The sequence below is a fragment of the Saccoglossus kowalevskii genome, chromosome 3 (assembly GCF_978046115.1).
Source record: "Saccoglossus kowalevskii chromosome 3, keSacKowa6.1, whole genome shotgun sequence".
Taxonomy (NCBI): domain Eukaryota; kingdom Metazoa; phylum Hemichordata; class Enteropneusta; family Harrimaniidae; genus Saccoglossus; species Saccoglossus kowalevskii.
In genome coordinates, this window is record NC_140643.1 from 45256417 (window position 1) to 45281930 (window position 25514).

Below are 25514 nucleotides of genomic sequence, written 5' to 3' on the forward strand. Positions count from 1 at the left end.
GACACGTGTATCGTGTTTCCATTATGGTTATATTTGCAATGAATTTGCCATGATCTTACCATGACACGTCTATCGTGTTTCCATTATGGTTATATTTGCAATGAATTTGCCATGATCTTACCATGATACGTGTATCGTGTTTCCATTATGGTTATATTTGCATTGAATTTGCCATGATCTCACCATGACATGTGTATCGTGTTTCCATTATGATTACAACTGCAATGAATTTGCCATGATCTTACCATGACACGTGTATCGTGTTTCCATTATTGTTATATTTGCAATGAATTTGCCATGATCTTACCATGACACGTGTATCGTGTTTCCATTATGGTTATATTTGCAATGAATTTGCCATGATCTTACCATGACACGTGTATAGAGTTTCCATTATGGTTATATTTGCAATGAATATGCCATGATCTTACCATGACACGTGTATCGTGTTTCCATTATGGTTATATTTGCAATGAATTTGCCATGATCTTACCATGACACGTGTATCGTGTTTCCATTATGATTACATTTTCAATGAATTTACCATGATCTTACCATGACACGTGTATCGTGTTTCGATTATGATTACGTTTTCAATGAAATTGCCATGATCTTACCATGACACGTGTATCGTGTTTTCATTATGGTTATATTTGCATTGAATTTGCCATGATCTCACCATGACACGTGTAGCGTGTTTCCATTATGATTACAACTGCAATGAATTTGCCATGATCTTACCATGACATGTGTATCGTGTTTCCATTATGGTTATATTTGCAATGAATTTGCCATGATCTTACCATGACACGTGTATAGTGTGTCCATTATGGTTATATTTGCAATGAATTTGCCATGATCTCACCATGACACGTGTATCGTGTTTCCATTATGGTTATATTTGCAATGAATTTGCCATGATCTTACCATGATACGTGTATCGTGTTTCCATTATGGTTATATTTGCATTGAATTTGCCATGATCTCACCATGACACGTGTATCGTGTTTCCATTATGATTACAACTGCAATGAATTTGCCATGATCTTACCATGGCACGTGTATCGTGTTTCCATTATTGTTATATTTGCAATGAATTTGCCATGATCTTACCATGACACGTGTATCGTGTTTCCATTATGGTTATATTTGCAATGAATTTGCCATGATCTTACCATGACACGTGTATCGTGTTTCCATTATGGTTATATTTGCAATGAATTTGCCATGATCTTACCATGACACGTGTATCGTGTTTCCATCATGGTTATATTTGCAATGAATTTGCCATGATCTTACCATGACACGTGTATCGTGTTTCCATTATGATTACATTTCCAATGAATTTCCCATGATCTTACCATGACACGTGTATCGTGTTTCGATTATGATTACGTTTTCAATGAATTTGCCATGATCTTACCATGACACGTGTATCGTGTTTCGATTATGATTACATTTTCAATGAATTTGCCATAATCTTACCATGACCCGTGTATCGTGTTTCGATCATGATTACATTTGCAATGAATTTGCCATGATCTTACCATGACAGGTGTATCGTGTTTTGATTATAATTACATTTGCAATGAATTTGCCATGATCTTACCATGACACGTGTATCGTGTTTCCATTATTGTTATATTTGCAATGAATATGCCATGATCTTACCATGACACGTGTATCGTGTTACCATTATGGTTATATTTGCAATGAATTTGCCATGATCTTACCAAGACACGTGTATCGTGTTTCCATTATGGTTATATTTGCAATGAATTTGCCATGATCTTACCATGACACGTGTATCGAGTTTCCATTATGGTTATATTTGCGTTGAGTGGAAACCCCGGAAAACACTAAACCAGTTGAAAAACACTAAACCTATTGAAAAAGACAAAACCTGTTGAAAAAGACTAAACCTGTTGAAAAAACCCTTGTGAAATCAGCTGCCGTCGTGGGTTCTGTTTCATGTTTTCGCTTTCTTTTAATCATGTTCGTTATCACTCAGATCATCTATGTCTGGAGTTGATTCTTGGCAGGTTGTTTCCTTTTGTTGTTTATGTGGAATATCTAGATTACTAGGTAGGAATGTACAAATTTTAAGCATATTACAATGTAGGGTTCACTCCTTGCAACTAGTTTCTGACCGTACAACATATACAGGTGAGTCTGGTTCCAGTTGTTTGACTATTAATTATGGTTCAGATTCCCATTTGTCACCAAGCTTATGCTTGCCAGTTTGTTTTAGTTTAGCTAGCACACGGTCTCCTGTATTGAATGGTATAGCCTTAGCTTTCTTGTCGTATCTGGTTTTCTGACGATCCCTAGCCTTAACTGCATGTTCTGTTGCTGTTTTGTAGGCGATTTTTAGTCTTTCTCGCAGAGATTTGACATAATCTGATGGATCTACACTCACACTAGATTGGCTGTTAGCTTTGTCAGTGTGGAAAATCAGGTCTATGGGAAGGTTTGGGTGACGACCATACATTAAATAATGCGGAGAGTAACCTGTTGAATCATGACGAGTGCAGTTGTATGCATAAGTCATTGCTTCAAGATACTCCTTCCAATCTGTTTTCTGTGATTGATCCAAGGTGCCCAGCATATTCATGAGAGTTTGATTGTATCTTTCGGTCATGCCATTCCCTTCTGGATGATAAGGTGTGGTATGGTAGTGGATGATAAGGTGTGGTAGTCTCTTGGGGAATCCATATTGGGAAAAGAAGTATTTCCACAGTATTTTGGCCACTGTTTTAGCTTTCTGATCTGGTGTTGAGTAGGCCTGTGCATATCTCGAAAAATGATCGGTAAGAACCAGTACATTCTTGATGCCGCCTTTAGATGGCTCTAAAGTTAGAAAGTCCATACATACCAGCTCCAAGGGCGCAGAAGTATGAATACTCACAAGTGGTGCTCTGTCTGCTGCTGGTGCAGCCTTGCGCAAACAACATCGTTTACATTCCTCACACCACACTTTCACTTGTGTGTACATCTGTGGCCAATAAAACCTACCACGAATAAGGTCCAGTGTTCTCTCAAAACCAAGGTGTCCCATATGGTCATGAAGAGCTTCAAAGATAGATCTACACAGTCTAACTGGCAGGACCAATTGATAGACTGGGTCTAAATTAGCCGATTTCACCACACGGTAAAGTACACCTTCTCTCACACAAAGCTTATCCCATTGTCTCACGATCATCTTAGCCCTACTGTTCAAACTGTCTATCTGTTTCCTATTTGGCTTTCTCTGTAGTTTTCTGTAGGAAAGTGCAGGGGCGACCTCAATGTCTTCCAGCTGATTTAATTCTAACTCCACAGGAGTCATGACAGGTAATGTGTTTATCACAGCATTAGAAGTAATATCATACTCTGCGCTCTTTGTAGGTAGCTCAATATGTTTGTGCATACCACAAACTCCACGAAAAGTGTCTGCGACTTCACTCTGTGGCATTCGCGATAGTCCATCAGCATTTGCATTATTTTTACCAGGTCTGTATTTGATGTCAAAGTCAAATAATGCAAGCTGTGACACCCATCATTGCCCTGTTGCGTCTAACTTTGCCGTTGTCTGAACATAGACGAGCGGGTTATTGTTCGTTAAAACAGTGAAGGTGTTGCCATATAGATGTTCCCTGAACTTATCTGTGACTGCCCACTTTAGGCATAGAAATTCCAGTTTATGGGCTGGATACCTGGTTTCAGTGGGTGCCAGACCTCTGCTGGCATAAGCTATTACTCTCTCTCTCCCTTCCTGTACTTGTGCTAGTACTGTCCCCAAATCTTCTCCTGAAGCATCGACCTGTAAAATAAAGGGTTTACTAAAGTCGGGGTAACCAAGCACTGGGGCAGTAGTCAACTTCTCCTTGATTTGTCTGAAGATACTATCACATTCTTCAGACCATTCAAAAGCGGTTGGGATACTCTTTGGCTGTTTACTACCCTTCTTCTTCTTCTTTGGGTCTCCTGAAGTCAACCGAAACAAAGGTGCTGCCAACTTTGAATATCCCTTGACAAACCTCCGATAATACCCTGCGAACCCAAGGAACTGAAGCACTTCCTTTCTGTCTGCTGGTGTCTTCCAAGACCTGACTTTGTCAGTCTTCTCTGGGTCGGTTGATACACCATGGCGGGAAACAACATGACCTAAATAATGCACTCTCTCTTGCAGCAGATGGCACTTCTGAGGTTTAAGTTTCAACCCATGTTCATGTAACCGATTGAACACCATTTGTAACCTATCTACATGTTCCTCAAATGTTCTTGAAAAAATGATTATGTCGTCAAGGTAGATCAACAAAGTACTGAAGTTTTGGTCACCAAAGCATGTCATCATAAGGCGCTCAAATGTAGCTGGAGCATTTTGGAGGCCAAAGGGCATTCTATTCGCCTCAAACAAACCCATTGGGGTAGTAAATGCTGTCTTTGCTCTATCTTTCTCCGCTATCTCCACCTGCCAATAGCCAGCAGTAAGGTCAAGTGTTGAAAAATATTGTGCTTGACCAAGAGATTCCAATGCATCGTCAATGTGAGGGAGTGGAAATGCATCTCGTATTGAGCGGAGATTTAGCTGCCTATAATCAATACAAATTCGCAGTGTTCCATCCTTTTTTCGAACAATCACTATCGGAGAGGCATATGGACTCTTACTTGGACAGATAATGCCAGCAGACTGCATGTCTTCCAGGTGTTTCTTCACTTCCTGATATTGAGATGGTGGTATCCGTCTAGGAGGTAGACGGAATGGGTAGTCATCAACTAATGGAATCTCATGTTGGATTGTTGAGGTTTTACCATAATCAAGGGCATGCTAAGAGAACACATCATTGTTCTTTCTCAGTAACTCCTTTAGCTGGTCCAACTCATCCCCATTACTCACTGCTGACTGACTCAAGTCAACGTCAGGTAGATTGGCTTCTGTGTTATTTGAACTACGACAAGCAGCTGACTTAACATGTCTATGTGATCTACCATATTCATGACTTGAACCACGGTGTTCATTTTTCTGTTCGACTGTACTACCCCTTTCGGTAAAATCATTTTCAGATTCTTCTGGGGTGCCTGGGAAGTCCTGAACCATACTAACTGCATGTAGATCTGCAACATGGACTCTAGGCCGGATGGTCACTGGTCGCTGATTTAGGTTATTTACTCTAACCTTAATCAAACCACTATCTACATTAACTAACATTCGGCCAACCACTAGTCCATGGGGTAACTGACTATCTATAGGGTTCTCTACCAGCGCAGTATACGACTTCCCCTTTGGGCCTCTTGGTACTGTGCACAATACATGAGCCTCTTGCCCTGGAGGTATTTCCATATGGCCACGTCCAACACTTCTGGCTGGCCCAATACAACCAGTCTTACCTCCAAGCTCAGTTTCCTGTAAAGTCTGATATGTGTTGTACCACACCTTTGACTTCTTACATACAACACTCTCATAAAATTTACCATACACAGCTCTCAATGCATTCTGACTTCTACGAATCACATTTGTTCCTATTAACAAGGGAACATCCTTGCGGTACTCAGTCACAGGGACAACAAAGGTAGGCACATAGAGATATTGTTGCCCAAGAAAAATCAAATCAACATAAATAACTCCATAATGAGGCACATCCGATTCACCAGCTCCTTCAATCTCCACATCAGACGGTTCACATTCCAGGCTTCTAAGCTTTTGGTGTGCTTGACAGAATTCATCTGTCACCATGGTAACCTGAGAACCAGAATCAATCAATGCACGGCATATTTTGCCATTAATTTTGACCTCTGCCTCATTTAAAGGTCCAACAACTTGTTGCACTGTCTCTGCACTCCAGCTGGAATTTCTGTTAACTTGAACTGGGGGACATTTAGCACTGTCACTTGTGGATAGTCCCTTTTCCACAGGCTTTACTCGTTTAAAGGCCTGTTTCCTTTCCCTGCTGCCCCACCATCCTGTGGTGTATTACGACATCCAATAGTAATGTGACCAGGTTGTTTACATCGAAAGCAAATTATCTCAGAACTATCTGACTGAGTGCTTTGAACTGGTTTGTCTACTTTGTCAGACGCAGACTGACCTTTTGATTCTAACCTATCTAGCCGACTGGATTGCTGCTCCTGAGTCAGGACTATTTTATGTAGTAATGATGTAACCTCTGCAAGATCATGGGTAGTTGAATCTGCAGCAGCACTGTTGTCTGTTTAATGACTATCTTTAGACTTTTGCGGTTGACTGTGAGATTTCTTAACTTTTGATGCAGCAGGTATGGCTCTCTTCTTTCTGGCTATTTGTCTGAGTTCCTGTTGTAATCTATGGAATGTCATTCGCCTCGGCTCCATTGGTGCTAGTCTATTGTAGAGGTCAGTATCATTTATGCCCTTCATGAACTGTTGGGTCAATTTGTAATCCCAGTCAGGGAAGGGGTTTCCACAATTTTGTGTTTCTTCGATGGTTCTCATAATGTCCTCTAACATGATTGCATAAGTTGAAGCAGACTCACCAGACTTCTGTCTTCTCTCATAGAAATCAGCCATTGGGTCAAGTGAAAGTAACCCATCACCATATTCCGCCTTCAGTTCATCCAGTGCATTCTGTGGTCTCTGTTGCTCTTTGGGCAAATTCAGCACCAGTTTACGGGCTTCCCCACTCAAATGTCGCACTATTGTTGAAAATTTTACCTTTTCAGGCATAGCTCCAGCATCCATCAGGTATTGTATATCTCTTATCCAGTCCTCTATGAGTATTTTACCATCAAGCTGACCATTAAAAACAGGGACATTACGAACTTGATGTGATGACGTAATGTTATAATGTGGTTCAACCCGTGGGTTTAACACTACAGGTTGACTAAATTGTGGTACTGGAATTAAAGGTGGTTGCAAATACTGTCCTGTGCTTTGATTGCCCGGGTGGTATGGTGTCGATGTTGCCACTGGTAAGCAATCTGACATGTTGTATGGTGGCTGGCTCTGATATTGTTGCTGTGCATACCTCTGGTGTGTATTATAGTGCACCGGGGTGGCTATGGGTATGCTGCCAGTAGGTGGTGGAGTATATTGTTCACCCATTGGTACTGGACCATCCATAGTTAGCAGATCGTGTGGGTTTCCATTTTCCATGATGATACCATACAGTCAGTCACATGTAGTGAAGAATACTACAACAGTTTACCACACACTGGCTCCAATAACGTTACAGTTAAACTTCATACAAAGTCGAACTGGCTCCGCCTGTCCTGCACAAATAATCCTAGATCCTGGTCTCGGCACCAAAAGATGTGACACGGATTTCCGACATAAATGGGGAGTGTCAGCAAAAATAATAGATTCTAGATCCAGGTTGTGCTTACGTATAACTTTTATTGACTGTGTTTCACGCCTGAGTTTCACGCCGTCGAGCAGGAAGAGCAATACACAATGGGTTCACATGAAATAAAAACAAAAGCAAAAATAAGCATCGTGTAACACCATAGTGTAACACCAACCTGAGTTTCACGCCGTCGAGCAGGAAGAGGCCCAAGTAGGGGATTTCCCTGACCACGTGACTCAGGTCAAACACCTCCGGCCGCATAGCGTTGCAGGCGGATCGAAAATATAACAGGGGTGGACTACTCTGTTCTATATGAGTGTACAGGGAATTATTCTGTCCCGTTGCGGTACGCTCATTCCTTGCATTTTGGTATTGTATAAATAATAATAAATAAAATTAAAGGGGTGTCCCAAACAGCTCGTCACACATGTTACGGCACTGCTATTTGCATTGGAAGACTTTTGCCGTAAAGGATTACATGAAAAACGAAGACCCAGTTTCATGTACAAGTACCCTATGCCAGTCGACTAAGCCAAGAACCCTGCAGACTACACGTGCCCCACTACATGATTTGACAATAAGAAAATACCAATACAGTCAAGACTATAACAAGAAACCATCCATCAATCTATATGACCCCAGAGCACCACACCAAAGACACACTGATGGTGAAAATGTTCAGGTACTTTGTCAAAGTTTTCAAGAATCAGTCGGACAATCATCACTTTTTTTATTCCATGATGTCCAGCCATTACATGGAAATGCTAAACAGGCTGTTAAGGCATCGGACATCATTGAAGACCAAGGGTACGAGTTGCCAACAAAGAATATTGTGAATTTTAATATCGAACCACAAGATAGTGTACCATCCAATAGTGCTCTGCCATTCAGTGACGAGTATAACATTAACACTTCACACTTTCATGATATTGTTAAGTTTGTGGCATCAAGGTATGCAAAATCGTTGTCAGAAGACAATATTAAAGCAATAGAAAAACAAACACGTGGTCAAGCAGGAAACATCGCCTGGCAGAATATCAGACGGATGAAAATGACTGCGTCAAATTTTGGAAAATTTGTCAAAAGAAGATGTGAGCCTGACAAGCTTCTGCATTCACTGTTGTACAGACCAAGCTTTTCAACATATGCAACTGAATATGGTCGATAGCACGAGGCAGATGGTGTTAATGCGTACCTCTCATACAAGCATGAAAATGGTAGTCCTGAATTACAAGTGCAAGAGGTAGGATTCACAATTTGTAGACACAATACAGATTATGGGGCAAGTCTGGACAGGATGGTTACAGATCCAACTGAGGCTGTCCACACTGTAGGAGGCATGGAAGTAAAATGTCCCCCCTCATTCCTGAATATGTCACCTGAGGATGCTGCCAAAGAAAAGAACTCTTTTCTGAGTCTCAACAATGGTGTAATCATGTTGAAGAGATCCCATAATTATTATATACAAGTACAAGGACAAATGTATGCAGCTGGTTTACAGTCGGTAGACTTTGTAGTATGGTTTGGTGAGGGCTGTAATATATTTGTTCAAAGAATAAAGTTCAATGAGGACTTGTGGTACAGATATTTTCTGCCAGCCCTTAATCATTTCTATTTTAGGGCTTTCCTTCCAGAAATATTAACCAGTCGAGTGAAAAGAGGGATAAAACAATATCGCCATGGGGGTTGGAAGCCATATAGAAAGTAAGTCTACTGTAAAATTAAATATATTGGCAAGAAAGTGTTTGCAGTCAAAAAATGTTATGTACTGTATATATATGCCATCAAGTGCTGACTTAATTTGTTCTAAATTTTTACTTGAGGGAGCGGAAGATGGCTTGGAATTTTTCATCTGTATGTAGAATTTCCTTTCAATGTCAAATCAAAACATATTTATTTACATTGACATTATTTACACAATTTTTTTTAAGTCAATATTTATTTGTGAGCGATATGGGAGCTTTGTTTATTTCATTTACTTTCAAACATTTTTTTTCTGATGGTAACATCATATTAAAACTTATTTACATTGTCATTTAAGTTTATTATTTACATTGATATTCTGAATGGAATTATTTACATGTCATCAATATAAGTGCTTCATTTACGTTTACACACTTGTAAATAAAAACAATTGCTGATAACACAGACCTGGTGTCTTGCCTCAAAAAATCCACAACCAAGATGTGGAGCTTCTATTATTAAAAGTTACCATAATAACTCTATTATTTAGACAGCCATTTCTTAATGATATTGGTCTTTATTCACACCAACTACCGTAGATTGACAGGCTATTATTCCTTTACTCGATCAGATCAAGTTAATGGTATACCCCATAAGACAGTTAAGATCGTGCCATTTGGTAATTTTGTAATGAAAATTGAAGTACAAAGTTCCGATGCAAGAAATTACCCTGGCTAATTAATAGCGTTATTATGGTATTTGAAAGCTTAACACAAACCAAGTGTAATAAAAATACACAATATATTTGACATTTTATTGTATTAAAGCAATTAAACAGTTTTCCATGTTTTTGGCACTAAAAGTGGTGAATGAAAATTTGTGAGATATGAACAAACTGTAAAAATCTGGTTAGTGACCTTGGCTAAAGTTAAAGGGATGACCCCATCCAATATATGATAATTTTTAATTCGGCCTATAGCACGTTCTACATGAATACGCACAGATGCAATATCCATGGTATCTTGGACTTCCCTAGCAGTCAGCTGTGCTCTGGTGCCTTTAAATGGAGGAATGTTTAAATCCACCCCTGCAGGGAGAATACCTTTAATTTCAAATCCCCTATCGGCCATAATATTGTCGCCAGACTCCAATATCTCACACAGACCAGACTTCTTTGTAATTTCTTTATCAGATATCCTACCCCCGTACAAATCAGAAATGAAAGTTACTGCGCCATTTGGAGAAATACCCACCAGAGCCTTAAATGTATTGTGGTGTTTGTAATTAGACCATGTCTGGCTTTGCGCTAATAAAGATGTGGGCACTTCAACAAATAACTCTGTACAGTCAATAATAATTCGTGTGGTTGGATACTGCACAAATTCTGCTGGCATGGTATTTCGAATCTGAGACTGAGTTGGGAATGGAAAAAGTAGTTTTAGTTCATAATACAAAAAAATGATCCATTTAGTAAAAATTCTTGAAAATGTACTGCAACTAATATTAAATATATTGGAGATATCTTCAACAAATAAGCCTACTTTTAGTCTAACCAGTATCATAAACAATTCATTTAAAGTACAAGAGGTACGTTTACGACCTGGTTTCCCTCTGCCCAAAGTATGATAATACTGTGGTTCTGACGTAGTTTTTGAATTTTTCCAGTACTGTAAATTTTCAGCCTTACTCTCAAGGAACTTATAAAAAGCAATCAGTGCATTATACGATTGAAAACCTGTGTAAAAGTTGACAGCTTTGTCATCATTCTTAATACTATCAAGAGTAAATTCCCTACTGCGATATGACTCTACCTCTGCTGTCAGATTTGCAGTTCTAGCTTTCAAATCAGTTAGTTTATCAGTCTGTTTTTCAAGCTTCTCCACTAAAGATTTTGTGTATGATTTCAAAGAATCAATGTCCATATATTCTTCAGGTTTCGTTACAGGAAAACAGTAGTCATGTTCAGTTGGTGGTACAGTGCTGACAGGTATATCAGAGACATCATACTGGGTTCCCGTGTCCACAGTAAAACTCTTAGGTGTCTATAAAATAAAATAAAATACAATTGAATTATTTATTCAATGACACTCGTAGTAAATCTATGAAGGTCTGCCAAAATATTGCACACAAAGGGGAGGGGTCACTTGAAAGCTTGGCGAGTTCTACTATGTCCACATTTTCACTTTGTATACCTTGATGTAAAAATGTTATTACCGGTTCTGAAATGTGAACTTTAGACTCTTCATCTTTGAAAGCATCAAGATCAGGTTCTGCTGCCAACATCGCCAATAATAAACTGTTTTGTTTTCCCTAAAACATATGAAATATATTATGTTTTTATTCATGGTTCAACATTGTACTAAAAAAGATTAAAACATATAACAGAAAGAACAAAACACTTTCTGTTTTTGTGCATTTTATATCTGGTCTGGTCTAATCGCTTTTGCAGAAAATATTTAATTAGAGAGAAAACGTTATAACGTTATAACTACTATAACTGACCAGCACCTCTTTGGGCCACATTTGCTGTCTGTACATGGGAAAAGCATTGTCATGGGTTCATTTTAGTGTTTTTTAAAGCTGTGTGTAGGTGTGAACACCACTTCAGAAATAATGGGACAAGCTGTGAAATCATTGTTCAGATTGACATAAAAATGATCAAGACATCCTGTAAACCTACCCTAAAGTTGTTATTATTGTGTATTAAATTAAAAATCCGGTAAATACTTCCACCTGTCAGTGCCATGAAAAATAGGCAAAGAACTGAATCGTGACAGACAAGCTGTCAAAATATTACTACTTACTATCTTTCCCCTGTAAACAATTTTACGTCTAGCAGTCTGAAATGATTTCTTCGGCAGCTCCAATGTTGGCTTTTTGATTCTGGAATGTCAAGTTTCTTCCCATTCTCAAAATGTCTGCTACAAATACGAGAATGCTGAGAAGGCCTCCAGTTGTCTTCTCTCTGTATAGCATGAAGAAATGCCTTGTACCTTCCAATGGGTTTCTTCGGAATCGTATAAAATGAAACATTATCGCCACAAGTGTTTCCCTTTCGAGGTTTTGACTTGTTTGTACACCCGGGGACACAGCAAAATCCCATCATCGATTCAATAGCCACCTAACAAAATAATAAAGAGTATATTGTCCATATTAACAGGGCGAAATTAATTCGCAATATTAGCTCTGAACTTTTATTAATCTTGAATCTAATGTGGTGTAAATATTATTGTTGTTATAATGTAATGTAATGTGAAACCACATCATTAACACGAATTGAAGTGCATTTTCATATTCCCCTTTTCATATTTTCGCTAACATTTCTATAATGTTATTGTTATCTCACATCATGTCTTTAAGGGATGTCAATAAGGAAGTCATGGAATATTCTCTGGTCTTTTAAATGAATCAGTTATCGTACCAATTCGCATATAATGAAACGGGGCAAGCTGCAGATCAATTACACTTTTCACACGTTTCGTAAAGTAGTAGCAATATAACCATACCTTCAAGTGCATTTGGATTAACTTCCGTTTCCCCAGAAGCATAAACGCCATTTGGTCAAAGTAGTTGTTTCAGTGTTTTTCAGTTACTTTCGGAACACAAATATGTCTTTTTGAAATATTTTAACAATGCAGTTAAAATTAGTCATTTGATTGGGCGCGCCAAAGAGCTGGCGCCACCAATCAGCGTTGCTGTATCATAAATTTGAACGTCTGGGATCATCACAGATTAAAACAATGGCGGCGTGCAGACTTCGGCGGTAATTCACTGCGAGTCAAGAACAGAAAAGTCTACATTCGTTGACACGTTTCCAAAATGTTTTATTACTACGTTGAAAATTGCTCGTGGGCAAGTGAATTAAACAAAACATTTGTGCAAACCGTTTTTATTAAACTGAAAAAAATGTCGAAGCTGATAACACAACGATTTGCCCGATCCGATCTTCGTTGAAACAGACCACGGTTACTAGTTCTAGTAACTAGTTCTAGTAACTAGTTCTAGTAACCGTGAACAAACACATCATTTCCCTCAGATACATCACTAAGTGCTTACTTTTGATGGTCAGTAAGCTCGTTCATCGTTCGTTGATTTCTACCACAGGGAGTTGAACAAACTTATGTATTTTAATAAATTATTAAATAAGAAATTGTTATATAACTTTTCTTTTACCCCCCCCCCCCTTCCTGGTATCGATTTCAAGTAATCACTGATCCTTGTTCATACCACTCTTTCCTTTATCACATCTTCGTTACGCGCTAATATTATATGCAAATTTTAACGCGCGATGTAGACACGCCCTATTATAGTAAAATATCCCAAGGGTTGAAATATCATCAAGAACAGGTAATTTGAATGACACGCTTTACCAACTACTGGAACATGCATGATACCACAGTGTTCGTCGTTAACACAATCGTTTAATGGTGGTATCTCACGAAAGAAGCAACAGCTTAGATTGTTTTTGATTTCTATATAATAGTGAAATATTTAGAGATATAAACACATGCAAAGAAACTGACAATACAAATATGTATAAAGCTCTTTATTATTAAAAATAATAACATTGCCAACTGTATCGCATGTCTGCTGACAATGGTAACTTATGTGGTCTATTTTCCTAATAAATAAGCTGCATATAGTCGATACTATTGATAATACGGTGCCAGTTGTAGACGGTGTTAAAAGAGCCATATATATTTTATGAAACCTATAAAGCTCGAATTGGTTAGGTCTACTGAATATGTTTGATGTCGTAGCCGCACATTGCATTGCATTACAAGTGGTCTGCTTTAATAGTTAGGCCAATGATATAGCATAATGTTTACCTGCTCTTTCTACAGTTTTTTTTTATTCGATTTCGTTAGTACTACTGGTAGTTATTACTGCTGGTGCATTACTCCACATATATGCTACAATTTAATTACCCTGTATTTATGATAAATCGGATTAATTTCGCGGTATGCAAATGACAGTTTAGTGACAGATGTTTGTGACAGTCTTAAATGAGAACACATCCCATTCTGAATAGAATCCGATGTAGGTTTAGGTTCTATTTTTTATTATTTAAACTTTATATTTTTATTGTTATCTTGGTTTATTTATGAATATTTTTTGGTTTTACGCAGATGGTGATTTGGAGGTGCGTTTAGCCATTTGTATGCAAAATTAGCAGCTTTTGTGAGTAATTACGATTGTAAATGTAATGTAAAATATAGACACACATTGAAGGCGGCGTGACCGTCCTGCCCACCGCCGGTCAGGCCGTACCAGGCAAGGCACCGACTCGGCCACCGACCGGCGTTTGTAAACAGTTCTCTGACTCACACTTTATGTATTACACTCTTACAATTTTTTTTTTTTCAGAGCGGATGGCAGAACCAACTTTCAAGTTTCGATATCCGTGTTATCGGGTACTCGCCAATGTATGGACGTCTTCCATGGCCGATATGACACGGTCCAGTCGCTATATCATGAATTACAAAAATAAGTCATGCCCGGCCAAAGGCCCGTTGCAGGCCGAAGCACATGGAGCGAGAGTACGAAGCCAGTGCAGATTTTTATTAATTGAAATGTAAATGGTGGGAATCTGTTGATAGCTGATGAAAGAAAATCATCATTTTGGTTTCACATTTTTTTTATGAAATCATGGCTTTTATTGTAACTTTATATGATCTGTGCGAAAGGCCAGAGAACTAAATTGAGATCATGAGATGTAATTTGGAATTTTGTATTTATTACATTCAGTCAAATCAGTTGTGATGTGATGTGATGTGGCTTTAACTTATATTCACACCATTTCATACAAATGGCTAAAGTCAGATTCATCTGAATCAGGATCACTAGAATCTGGATCTGGCCAGGAGCTGAACTCTACCTCTGTTTTTGGCTTTTAACCAGTGTGAAAAAATTGCTGGGTTATTTAAATCATCAAACCCACTATATAGCACAGTTTGGCACGAAGTAACATGTCCAGATGTTGAACAGATAAGCGGTTTCGGGTTCTGTTTTTATTATTTATTTAATTGACTGAATCATCGTTCGACCTCGGCACTGCTAGCAGCAAAACTAAACATCTTTCTGCAAACATGTTAGAATACTGTGTTTTTACACACCAGAAAACAAAGCACAAATAAACTCCAAATGCACACTACTGCTGTATACTTTTTGTGATATCATTTTGTTTTATGTAATGGTCCATATCTTTCACAATTTTTAACATAATATTTTACCTCCTGTTGAGAACATACCAGATAAATTTCTTTGATTAAATATTTAAGATCATCCCATTCATCAATAATACTTTCAACATCTTGGTCTTTCAAAATGGTCTGATATTTTATATACAAACCTCCATTACCTCATTTCCATATCAGACTAATTTATTCTCTGGTATCGTTGATGACAAATGAACTATCTGGAAATCTAGCTAACAGATTCTTATTTATACCAGGAGCCTGCAATAGAAAAGTACAAAAGAGTACATTGAAAGACACAATAGAAAGAATTCACACCTTGCGGCTATGAAGGAACCTATATTAGCAAAATAAGCCGAAAGGGGAGCCACAAGTTGAAGGTAGGGAGAAGATTATACAATCTATCTAATGTATTATTGCATTTCTGTGGAAAAAGTCCTGAAAATACTTACAAGTGTTCTGACATCCTAAATAAACAGTCTCATCTGGTTCCCATGTAATTTCATTTCTGATAACCTAGAAAGCAGCTTCTGTACTGATGGTCCCCAGTTAATATTTTCTTTAGCAGGATAGTGTTTCTGTAAGCTGGCAATGATCAGTTTAACGCTTTGACAAGCATTTGATGGACGGATGGTTCTTTCTTTCAGAGTCAGGCAAAATCTAGAAAAAATAATGAAAACATAATAAAAAATATGTTAGAAATGTGTTAAATGGGAACCTTCAAGTTACTTAAAACACAACAACATTGTGTTGATCAGATAAGGTAAAGTATTTGGTAACCTCAACAGTAGTTGGTAACCTCAGTAAGCGTACCTACGAGAAGTCTTATAGATTACATGTGCTGGTAGGGTCTTTCTCCTCTTGTGCTTCTTTGGAAAAAAATAAACACAGAGCATAATAATGCCTTTACAACAGCAGTTACTGCTTCTCCTTAGATTAACCATTAAATATCATGTACTTTCTTCATCCTAACAGCTTTCAGGTCAAGCACCTTGAAAATACCTTTCAAGCATCTTGTTTGGTACTAGATCTGTAAGCAACAAAATACAGATACAAATTACAGATCATCAAAACAAAGAATTACTTGTTAAATTCCCACATAGCCAAATCAGATATTGTGCTCAAATTTTAGACTTTGCAGTTGGTGAAACGCCAAAATTAACTCCAAGGCGGTACTGTTAAAATTGCACTACAATGTCTAACGTTTTGTATGCGAAAGTGCTTGTGACTAACTTGCTTGGGAGAAAAAAGTCCAGAAATTCGCAGCGTCGCAATCCGATCATCACGTCCGACCGTGCGTGGCTGCCATACCAACAACACGCGACTCACCAACAAACGCAAACCACAGCAGCTCACGCTCTTCGATATTTTTCCACGAAAGAAAGGTTTGTTTCCATTTTTCATGTTCGAATTTATAATTTTAAGTTAGAGTAAAAGGGGGGTTGATCTCCATGTAGGTCCTGAATCGTTAGCCAAACCGTAACGATAGCTTTAATTTTGATCCTGTTTGATATAGGCCCGCCTGCTCACCATGCATTTCAGACAAGATATTTTCTTGGTAACCTTCTTCAGGTTTTTTGTAAACGTACGGCTAATTTCGTATTCTGCAAGTGCCTCGTCCTCTGAAATATTTCTTGATGTTTTCATGATGAGTACACAATATTTCAAGACTATTCAAATATCAAAACAAGATTTTGAAATCAGATGAAAGTTGAACAAGTTTATCAAACGATCCAAATAAAAGGTGTGATTTCACTAGCCCGCTATTTTCAAACAATAGTATTTTCACTTCAGCCTAAGTCAACCCCCTTGATGAAGATAACGAAGTCACCCCCCCCCCTGATGAAGATAATGATGAAGATGCTGTTCCTTCCTCATCGAGTACTGCTGCAATCAGTGCCACTGTTGAGCGAACCAATTCAGCGCTGAGATTCGTAAAGAATGTCTATAGGTCAACCATGGGTGAAGACACGTCCAGTTGGCATATCAGAAAACACAATAACAAACATATCAGAATAATAAAAGTTGGCATAGCAGAAAACACAATAATCACAATATTAGAATAGCAGTTGGCATAACAAAAAACACAAAAATAACCATGTCAGAATAATAACAGTTGGCATAACAGAAAACACTAACAACCATATTAGAATAATAACAGTTGGCATAACAGAAAACACTAACAACCATATTAGAATAATAACAGTTGGCATAACAGAAAACTCTAACAACCATATTAGAATAACAACAGTTGGCATAACAGAAAACACTAACAACCATATTAGAATAGTAACAGTTGGCATAACAGAAAACACTAACAACCATATTAGAATTATAACAGTTGGCATAACAGAAAACACTAACAACCATATTAGAATAATAACAGTTGGAATAACAGAAAACACAAAAATAACCATATCAGAATAATAACAGTTGACATAACAGAAAACACAATAACAACCATGTCAGAATAATAACAGTTGACATAACAGAAAACACTAACAACCATATTAGGATAATAACAGTTGGCATAACAGAAAACACAATAACAACCATGTCAGAATAATAACAGTTGGCATAACAGAAAACACTAACAACCATATTAGAATAATAACAGTTGGCATAACAGAAAACACTAACAACCATATTAGAATAATAACAGTTGGCATAACAGAAAACACTAACAACCATATTAGAATAATAACAGTTGGCATAACAGAAAACACTAACAACCATATTAGAATAATAGCAGTTGGCATAGCAGAAAACACTAACAACCATATTAGAATAGTAACAGTTTGCATAACAGAAAACACTAACAACCATATTAGAACAACAACAGTTGGCATAACAGAAAACACTAACAACCATATTAGAATACTAACAGTTTGCATAACAGAAAACACTAACAACCATATTAGAATAATAATAGTTGGCATAACAGAAAACACAATAACAACCATGTCAGAATAATAACAGTTGGCATAACAGAAAACACTAACAACCATATTAGAATAATAACAGTTGGCATAACAGAAAACACAATAACAACCATGTCAGAATAATAACAGTTGGCATAACAGAAAACACTAACAACCATATTAGAATAATAATAGTTGGCATAACAGAAAACACAATAACAACCATGTCAGAATAATAACAGTTGGCATAACAGAAAACACAATAACAACCATGTCAGAATAATAACAGTTGGCATAACAGAAAACACTAACAACCATATTAGAATAATAATAGTTGGCATAACAGAAAACACAATAACAACCATGTCAGAATAATAACAGTTGGCATAACAGAAAACACTAACAACCATATTAGAATAATAACAGTTGGCATAACAGAAAACACAATAACAACCATGTCAGAATAATAACAGTTGGCATAACAGAAAACACTAACAACCATATTAGAATAATAATAGTTGGCATAACAGAAAACACAATAACAACCATGTCAGAATAATAACAGTTGGCATAACAGAAAACACTAACAACCATATTAGAATAATAATAGTTGGCATAACAGAAAACACAATAACAACCATGTCAGAATAATAACAGTTGGCATAACAGAAAACACTAATAACCATATTAGAATAATAACAGTTGGCATAACAGAAAACACAATAACAACCATGTCAGAATAATAACAGTTGGCATAACAGAAAACACTAACAACCATATTAGAATAATAACAGTTGGCATAGCAGAAAACACAATAATATCAATATTAGAATAGCTGTTGGCATAACAGAAAACATAATGAAAATCATGTCAGAATAATATCAGTTGGCATAGCAAAATACACAATAACAATCATACAAAAATAATAACAGTTGGCATAACAGAAAACACAATAACAAACATGTCAGTATAATAACAGTTGGCATAGCAGAAAACACTAACAACCATATTAGAATAATAACAGTTGGCATAACAGAAACACGATAACAAACATGTCAGAATAATAACAGTTGGCATAACAGAAAACAGAATAACAACCAGGTCAGATTAATAACAGTTGGCATAACAGAAAATACAATAACATCAATATTAGAATAGCAGTTGGCATAACAGAAAACGTAATGAAAATCATGTCAGAATAATATCAGTTGGCATAGCATAAAACACAATAACAATCATATAAAAATAATAACAGTTGGCATAACAGAAAACACAATAACAAACATGTCAGTATAATAACAGTTGGCATAGCAGAAAACACAATAACATCAATATTAGAATAGCAGTTGGCATAACAGAAAACATAATGAAAATCATGTCAGACTAATATCAGTTGGCATAGCAAAAAAACACAATAACAATCATATAAAAATAATAACAGTTGGCATAACAGAAAACACAATAATAATCGTATGAAAATAGTAACAGTTGGCAAAGCAGAAAACACAATGACAATCATATTAGAGTAATAACAGCACAGGGGAGTAATTATAATCAGTTGCGCTTCACCAATAAAATTCTTTCGTATATCGTGACTAGTAATAATAAGTGAAAATAGGAAGTGAATTTTGTAGTGTCATATTTTTTTTCAAAATTAATTAGTTTTGACAAAAAATTAGGTGAACAATCTACAGGCTGTGTTACAGTTATGATATATGCTGTACACAGTGAACTGTTAATTATATAAATAACAAAGTTACTATTATTTGAATGTTTTATTATCATTTTTAATATCTGATATCATCTGTGCAATAAACTACTTATTGTTTATAAGAATCAAAGATGGCAGTCAGACCGCGTGACGAGGAGAGAGACAATGAGTAGGAAGTGATAATAAAACGCTGTCTTTATCCCCTAAGTAAAGCAAATAGAAAGTCGTCAAATGTTTGCAAATATTCATTTGTATTATGTAATTATGTAATTATGTTTCCACTGTAAAACTTTTGTTCGAGAAGTGAGTTCCATGGTGATATTGTTTTAAATCATTCTACATAAATCGTATAGTTTGTAAGATTTTACCTGAAGTTGCTCGCAACTATATCGTAATTATCTTAAATGTCTTTAAAATGTGTTAACAGGAAGGTTTTTAGATCCATAATTTTAAATAGTCGATACTGTGCGAGTTACTGTTAAAACCGCCTAGTGCCTATTGAACGGGTAGATTCACAAGTTGCAATCGGACATGTTCTAATTGCCAACACAATAAAAATGTAAAATAAAAAGAATTTGGGAAGCACGGCAGATCAGTTAAATATTCTAACTGAAATGACAGTAACAACATTTAAATTAAACACATGTAAGATAGCATTAGACAATGCTTCAAGTTGATATTTGCATTTATTGGCAGAAAATGTTCCATAATTTAAAATTACACCATTGGTATTGGTCTATAAGAATCATTTTTTTATAGAAAATCTCGCAAATATTTTGTGCTGGGTGAGTGCTACTAATCTGTGTTAAAAGGAAAAACTCACGATCGGTGGAACACGGAACGGGCCATATGTGGTAAAACACAGTGCACATGTGCAGGAACTACGGTATCTCTCGAGATACTTTTATACGACACTCTTGAACAATATCTGTCTTACTGTATGGCTGTACTCAAAATGAAATTCGCCAATCACTTTTTTCGAAGTATTGCGCCCTCACCACATTTCGTGCACATAGCCAAAGACAGTTTTGACAATACCAAATTTAAGTAGTCTCGCCTAATCCGTTTTGTAAATATTTACCTGGGAATGTATTATGTGAACACGTTTTCATGAAATACATAATTATCGGGTTACAAATCGAATGGACGAGCATGCGGCTTATGAGTAGGTAAATTTATTTAATAGTTAAGTGCGATTGATGACGGATTTAGATTTGTGTAATACATGTAAAGGAGCTAGGGTGTGGACCATGGAAAATGCCGTACACTTATGTACAGCTGGTTAAGACAAGCCACTTTAAATGCCTTATATAATTGTAAACTGATGTTTCTAGTGGTATCGTGTAAGTTCTGTGTCAGCCGGGGTGTAATTCATCGGATCAAAAAAGGCGTATGATGTCGTTGCAACGTATCGTGTTTGATATAATAGGTCTATTGCCACGTATACAACATGCATTTTTCGAACGCATGGCTACTGTGGCGTACTGAACTAAAAATGTATGTGAGCTATAATTTCGTCTTGCAACATGTACATGAAAGTGCTGGTTTATTGTTATATTTCATGACGATTTTTTTTAAAGTGGTAACAATATTACATGTACTATTTCACACTCAAATAGTTACAACTATATTATTTGGCTTGTTTAACTGTTCTCTACGAGTACCATCAACAAAATCCTTACCCAGCAAAAAATACCTCTTTCATAAGTCGAGCGCCCTCAAACACTTCTTGTTTCAGAGAGAGGCGAGTAGGTATAGAAACCCCATTGTCTCCATAGACGGATACAGCAGCTATACAGGAAGTAAGAAACGATGTGAATTGTCACCTTATTTTTATTTTGACCCAGTTTTAAGCTGAAAGTTGAAGTCTGCACCATATGTATAAGGTTTTCATGATTGGTTTGTGTTTTGTTTTGTTTTGCAAAAAGCCATATGAAAAAAAACATTGTGCACTGACTGCCATAGAGTACTTCTGCAGGCCAAATTTTGGGCAATATCAATGTTTTGTTTTGAAAAATACGTGCCTAAAACTGATATATTGTGTATTTAAGGGAAATTAAGGCATTTCTTTCTCTTTGTTTGTGCAAGCTCAATCGTTCTTAGTCTATGATGGCGCTGTTCAATATTCTTTACGCAGCTCATAATTTTGACGACTTCCTCTATTTCTACAATCTGTGTTAAATCGACGAAGACATTAAAATATATGTAAACAAAATAGTACAATCTGTTTGGTGTATTTGAATGACGCGCATACTGTACTGTGTAGTATTATGGCAAAGGAAAAGCGAAATCGAGAGCAGCATTAATATTGGCAAGGCTGCAAAATTGCGGACTAACGTCACAAATATATAGCGTGATTTACAATGAATGATTAGTGAAACATTGCGTCATAGCACATCAAAATGACAATGAATGATGAGTGAAACATTGCGTCGTAGCACGTCACAATCACAATGAATGATGAGTGAAACATTGCGTCGTAACACGTCACAATCACAATGAATGATTAGTGAAACATTGCGTCGTAGCACGTCACAATCACAATGAATGACTAGTGAAACATTGTGTCGTAGCACGTCACAATCACAATGAATGATTAGTGAAACAATACGTCGTAGCACGTCACAATCACAATGAATGATTAGTGAAACATTAAGTCGTAGCACGTTATAATCACAGTGAATGATTAGTGAAACAATGCGTCGTAGCACATCAAAATCAGAATGAATGATTAGTGAAACATTGCGTGTAGCACGTCACAATCACAATGAATGATTAGTGGAACATTCCGCCGTAGCACTTCACAATCAACAATGAATGATTAGTGAAACATTGAGTCGTAGCACGTCACAATCACAATGAATGATGAGTGAAACATTGTGTCGTAGCACGTCACAATCACAATGAATGATTAGTGAAACATTACGTCGTAGCACGTCACAATCACAATGAATGATGAGTGAAACATTGCGTCGTAGCACATCAAAGTCACAATGAATGATTAGTGAAACATTAAGTCGTAGCACGTTACAATCACAGTGAATGAATAGTGAAACAATGCGTCGTAGCACATCAAAATCACAATGAATGATTAGTGAAACATTGCGTCGTAGCACGTCACAATCACAGTGAATTATTAGTGAAACATTGCGTCGTAGTACATCAAAATCGCAATGAATGATTAGTGAAACATTGCGTGTAGCACGTCACAATCACAATGAATGATTAGTGGAACATTCCGTCGTAGCACTTCACAATCAACAATGAATGATTAGTGAAACATTGAGTCGTAGCACGTCACAATCACAATGAATGATGAGTGAAACATTGTGTCGTAGCACGTCACAATCACAATGAATGATTAGTGAAACATTGCGTCGTAGCACATCAAGATCACAATGAATGATTAGTGAAACATTACGTCGTAGCACGTCACAATCACAATGAATGATTAGTGAAACATTGCATCGTAGCACATCAAAATCATAATGAATGATTAGTGAAACATTGCGTCGTAGCACGTCACAATCACAATGAATGATTAGTGAAACATTGCGTCGTAGCACGTAACAATCACAATGAACGATTAGTGAAACATTACGTAGTAGCACACCAAAATCACAATGAATGATTAGTGAAACATTGTGTCGAAGCACGTCACAATCACAATGAATGATTAGTGAAAAATTACGTCGTAGCACATCACAATCACAATGAATGATTAGTGAAACATTGCGTGGTAGCATATCACAATCACAATGAATGATTAGTGAAACATTGAGTCGTAGCACATCACAATCACAATGAATGATTAGTGAAACATTACGTCGTTGCACGTCACAATCACAATGAATGATTAGTGAAACATTGCGTCGTAGCACGTCACAATCACAATGAATGATTAGTGAAATATTGCGTCGTAGTACATCAAAATCACAATGAATGATTAGTGAAACATTACGTCGTAGTACATCAAAATCACAATGAATGATTAGTGAAACATTGCGTGGTAGCACGTCACAATCACAATGAATGATTAGTGGAACCTTGCGTCGTAGCACGTCACAATCACAATGAATGATTAGTGAAACATTGCGTCGTAGCACGTCACAATCACAATGAATGATGAGTGAAACATTGTGTCGTAGCACGTCACAATCACAATGAATGATTAGTGAAACATTGTTTCGTAGCACGTCACAATCACAATGAATGATTAGTGAAACATAGTGTCGTAGCACGTCACAATCACAATGAATGATTAGTGAAACGTTACGTCGTAGCACGTCACAATCACAATGAATGATGAGTGAAACATTGCGTCGTAGCACATCAAAGTCACAATGAATGATTAGTGAAACATTACGTCGTAGCACGTCACAATCACAATGAATGATTAGTGAAACATTGCGTCGTAGTACATCAAAATCACAATGAATGATTAGTGGAACATTCCGTCGTAGCACGTCACAATCACAATGAATGATTAGTGAAACATTGCGTCGTAGCACGTCACAATCACAATGAATGATGAGTGAAACATTGCGTCGTAGCACGTCACAATCACAATGAATGATTAGTGAAACATTGCGTCGTAGCACATCACAATCACAATGAATAATGAGTAAAACATTACGTCGTAGTACGTCACTACCACAATTAATAATGAGTAAAACATTGCGTCGTAGCACGCCACAATCACAATGAATGATTAGTGAAACATTGCGTCGTAGCACATCAAAATCACAATGAATGATGAGTGACACATTGCATCATAGCACGTCACAATCACAATGAATGATTAGTGAAACATTGTGTCGTAGCACATCAAAATGACAATGAATGATTAGTAAAACATTGCGTCGTAGCACATCAAAATGACAATGATTGATTAGTAAAACATTGCGTCGTAGATCATCAAAATCACAATGAATGATAAGTGAAACATTGCGTCGTAGCACGTCACAATCACAATGAATGATTAGTGAAACATTACGTCGTAGCACATTACAATCACAATGAATAATGAATAAAACATTGCGTCTTAGCACACCACAATCACAATGAATGATTAGTGAAACATTGCGTCGTAGCACATCAAAATGACAATGAATGATTAGTGAAACATTGCGTCGTAGCACATCAAAATGACAATGCTTGATTAGTAAAACATTGCGTCGTAGCACATCAAAATGACAATGAATGATCAGTGAAACATTACGTCGTAGCACGTCACAATCACAATGAATGATTAGTGAAACATTGCGTCGTAGCACATCAAAATCACAATGAATGATTAGTGAAACATTGCGTCGTAGTACATCAAAATCGCAATGAATGATTAGTGAAACATTGCGTGTAGCACGTCACAATCACAATGAATGATTAGTGTAACATTCCGTCGCAGCACGTCACAATCCACAATGAATGATTAGTGAAACATTGAGTCGTAGCACGTCACAATCACAATGAATGATGAGTGAAACATTGCGTCGTAGCACGTCACAATCACAATGAATGATTAGTGAAACATTGCGTCGTAGCACGTCACAATCACAATGGATGATGAGTGAAACATTGCGTCGTAGCACGTCACAATCACAATGAATGATTAGTGAAACATTGCGTCGTAGCACATCACAATCACAATGAATAATGAGTAAAACATTACGTCGTAGCACGTCACAACCTCAATGAATAAT

General features: G+C 37.0%; 1 protein-coding gene and 2 pseudogenes across 1 annotated transcript; 1 reads left to right on the forward strand and 2 right to left on the reverse strand.

Moving 5' to 3' along the window:
• Positions 1-7612: 7612 nt before the first annotated feature.
• On the forward strand, positions 7613-9008 carry LOC146748016 (uncharacterized; annotated as a pseudogene).
• An 804-nt stretch (positions 9009-9812) lies between these two features.
• LOC146748017 (uncharacterized) lies at positions 9813-12540 on the reverse strand. The gene is made up of 4 exons (XM_085497531.1): positions 12490-12540; positions 11814-12104; positions 11198-11293; positions 9813-11025 (listed from the first exon to the last, which is right to left on the reverse strand). Exons 1-4 carry the CDS (start codon positions 12538-12540, stop codon positions 9814-9816), a joined length of 1650 nt encoding a protein of 549 aa, XP_085353657.1. The 3' UTR covers position 9813.
• Positions 12541-14826: 2286 nt separating this feature from the next.
• On the reverse strand, positions 14827-16584 carry LOC144357034 (uncharacterized; annotated as a pseudogene).
• Positions 16585-25514: the final 8930 nt, after the last annotated feature.

What these genes read in the sequence shown, in the direction of transcription:
- LOC146748017 (XM_085497531.1), bottom strand. Translation starts at nt 12,540, where the DNA reads ATGGCGTTTATGCTTCTGGGGAAACGGAAGTTAATCCAAATGCACTTG. An exon ending in ATCATTTCAGACTGCTAGAC is followed by an intron (nt 11,294 to 11,813) that starts GTAAAATTGTTT and finishes CATATGTTTTAG; the next exon opens with GGAAAACAAAACAGTTTATT. An exon ending in AAGTTCACATTTCAGAACCG is followed by an intron (nt 11,026 to 11,197) that starts GTAATAACATTT and finishes TTTATTTTATAG; the next exon opens with ACACCTAAGAGTTTTACTGT.